The sequence below is a fragment of the Acyrthosiphon pisum genome, chromosome X, assembly GCF_005508785.2.
Source record: "Acyrthosiphon pisum isolate AL4f chromosome X, pea_aphid_22Mar2018_4r6ur, whole genome shotgun sequence".
Classification (NCBI taxonomy): domain Eukaryota; kingdom Metazoa; phylum Arthropoda; class Insecta; order Hemiptera; family Aphididae; genus Acyrthosiphon; species Acyrthosiphon pisum.
Genome location: NC_042493.1, coordinates 63,769,477 through 63,772,354, shown reverse-complemented (window position 1 = coordinate 63,772,354; position 2,878 = coordinate 63,769,477). Strand labels below are relative to the sequence as shown.

At 30.9% G+C, this 2,878-nt stretch overlaps 1 protein-coding gene across 1 annotated transcript; it reads left to right on the top strand.

Moving 5' to 3' along the window:
- Nucleotides 1-558: 558 nt before the first annotated feature.
- Nucleotides 559-1,569, top strand: LOC100574880 (zinc finger protein 2-like). Its single transcript, XM_016802845.2, has one exon. The coding sequence runs from the start codon at nt 688-690 to the stop codon at nt 1,426-1,428; it is 741 nt and encodes a 246-aa protein (XP_016658334.1). The 5' UTR covers nt 559-687; the 3' UTR covers nt 1,429-1,569.
- The last annotated feature ends 1,309 nt before the right edge of the window (nt 1,570-2,878 follow it).

Here is a 2,878-nt window from a genome sequence, read left to right as displayed (position 1 = left end):
CATTCTATACAGGCGATACCATAGAACTAACAGATCATTGTTGGGTAAAATGTAATTATTTTAAAATTTTAAATACATTTATAATTTTGTATAATTTTTTGTGTAATACCATGTGTCCGCGGAAACAGGATAAACTTCATCACTGATTACCATATAAATATTTTTCAATCATATTTGCGGGACATTAAACTAGACTAATGGGTCAACCATTTCTATGACTTACAACTTTTTTAACTCGTGTATCTTAAGGATCCGCAACACAACTTAATTTTTTTAAACGGCAACCCCTATTTCGAATATCGTTTTTGGATTGCTCGTTTTTTTTTAAACAGTTTTTATCAACAACTTTTTTTTTAAACACACAATCGACAAAACTAGAGCTAGGCATAATTTTAAAAAAAAAATAATTAATTTACTAAATATGTTTTTAAATTTCAACATCACGTATTTTTTCCTTCTATACACTATATAATCGAGCTTATTATTATCATTAACCATAAATTACTCTATTTAAAGTTTAAAAAGTAATACAACAAGAACTGGCTTAAAAATCTGGAGATGGCAATAGCTTCAATTCGATCATAAACAAAATAGCATAGAAACTAAATTATTGTATACAAAATTAATATTTACGTGTTAAATAAATTATTTACTAATAATAACATACTGAAATAACCCAGCAGACGTATGGAGAAGATTTCTTACCCGTGTGATGACTGTGACAAGCATTTCACTCAAATTCGCCAATTGACGGTACACCAACGCACGCACACTGGCGAAAAATTATACGCTTGCAATGTATGCAACAAGACTTTCTCTAGAAGAAGCGGATTGACGGCACATCGACGCACCCACACTGGCGAAAAACCGTACGCATGCGACGTATGTGACAAAGCGGTTTCTGTAAATGGTGGTTTAATTGCACATCGACGTACGCACAGTGGCGAAAAATCGTACGCTTGCGATGTATGTGACAAGGCTTTCTCTGTAAGTAGAAATTTTACGGCACATCGACGCACGCACACTGGTGAAAAACCATTCGCTTGCGACGTATGCGACAAGCCTTTCTCGGAAAGTGGCTCATTGGCGGCACATCGACGCACGCACACTGGTGAAAAACCATACAACTGTGATCTATGCGACAAGTCATTCAGTAAATGTGGCTGTTTGACAGCACATCGATGCACGCACACTGGTGTAAAACTGTATGCATGCGACATATGTGAAATTTCTTTCTCTCAAAGTTGCCAATTGACGGCACATCGACGCACGCACACTTGCGAAAAACCGTACGCTTGCGATATAATATGTGACAAGGCTTTCTCTGTAAGTAGCAATTTAACTACACATCAACGCATACACACTGGTGAAAAACCGTACAATATTGTGATGAATGCGACAAGTCACTCGTTGAAAATGCCAGTTTGAAGAAACATCGACTCATGCACACTGGTGAAAAACCGTAGAACTGTGATGTATGCGACAAGTCATTCAGTGAAATTGGCCGTTTGACGGTACACAAGCAGACGCACATGACTTACAGATCCTATTGATCAAAGATGTATGCTAAAAGGGATATATCTTGCTATAATTTTGATGTTGATATATTACTGTTATAGTGTTAATTATATCATTTTTTTTCTCTAATTTTTAAATTTCTAATTTTTACATATTATGCATAAATAAGTACTAAATTTCTTATGATTTTCAATGTTTAAATGTTGAAATGGTTTTTAATTTTTATTTAAAATGTTTAATATGAACAAGTCAATGTTTATCGATTTGTTATTTCAAAATGATCATTTAAGGGGTGACATCAAGGCAGTGTTCTTCTGATTTTCTACAATCAATTGTCTTTTAAGTTAATTTGTACCCGTTTTAGTATTTGAAACAGAAAATATATATATGATGAATTAAAGACATTGTTAATAGTCGGGAATATTTTTTTAGATAATTTACACATTAACAAATTATACTCACCAATTACCAACAAATTATAAATACTAAAAAATAAAAATAATTATATTATATTATATATTTTAACATATTTTGTTCATATTTAACTAGGTGGCCGGTAGGTATTTTAACTATAAAATTATAATACAATAATTTATAGTTAAACTAAACTTCAAATATGAACCATTAATAAATATAGAAATTGCGTCTTCTACCGTTATCATTAAATCAGTTATCTACGCGTTAGTTAGCATACTACCACAGTATAAAGATTACTAAATTCAAACTTTAAACCAGGGACTGGAACCGTACCGAAATTAACCAGTTTTGGACCCAAAATCTTTTGAAAATCTTGCGAACGAACCGGAATCCTTAAATACATTTTTTTAGGAACCAAAACCGAAACCAAAAACCTTTATTTTGATGTAGAGGTTATTTTGGTTTTTTTTGGTTCCAAAATCTAATTAATATTTTATTTATTGTAATAGCTATAATATATTTATAAAGTTAATTATTACTACTTATTAACAATAAATATAATGATAAAATCGTAGATCTATAAATGTTTATCAATAGTGAGAAATAAGAGTATTAATTATATTGTGTATACAATAGAACTGTCATAAAACAAATTCCAAAAATCCAAATTCTAATTTCCATTTAATCTATAACAAGCCCGGTACCTACTTTCGTTCAATTATTATTGAATCGCAAATCGCTATTCGCAATAACTATAAATGTAGAATTTCCAAGAATAATTACAATGCGTACGTTTATAAGAGTTTCATGGTAAGTTGTCTTATAATAATTATTGTTCCCTAACTATATTAGTTAAGGCTGCAGTTATAATATTAAATACCAAATGTGAGTATCGTCTATTAGTTTAAAATTTAAATACTATATAACTAGGGATCAAAATTTC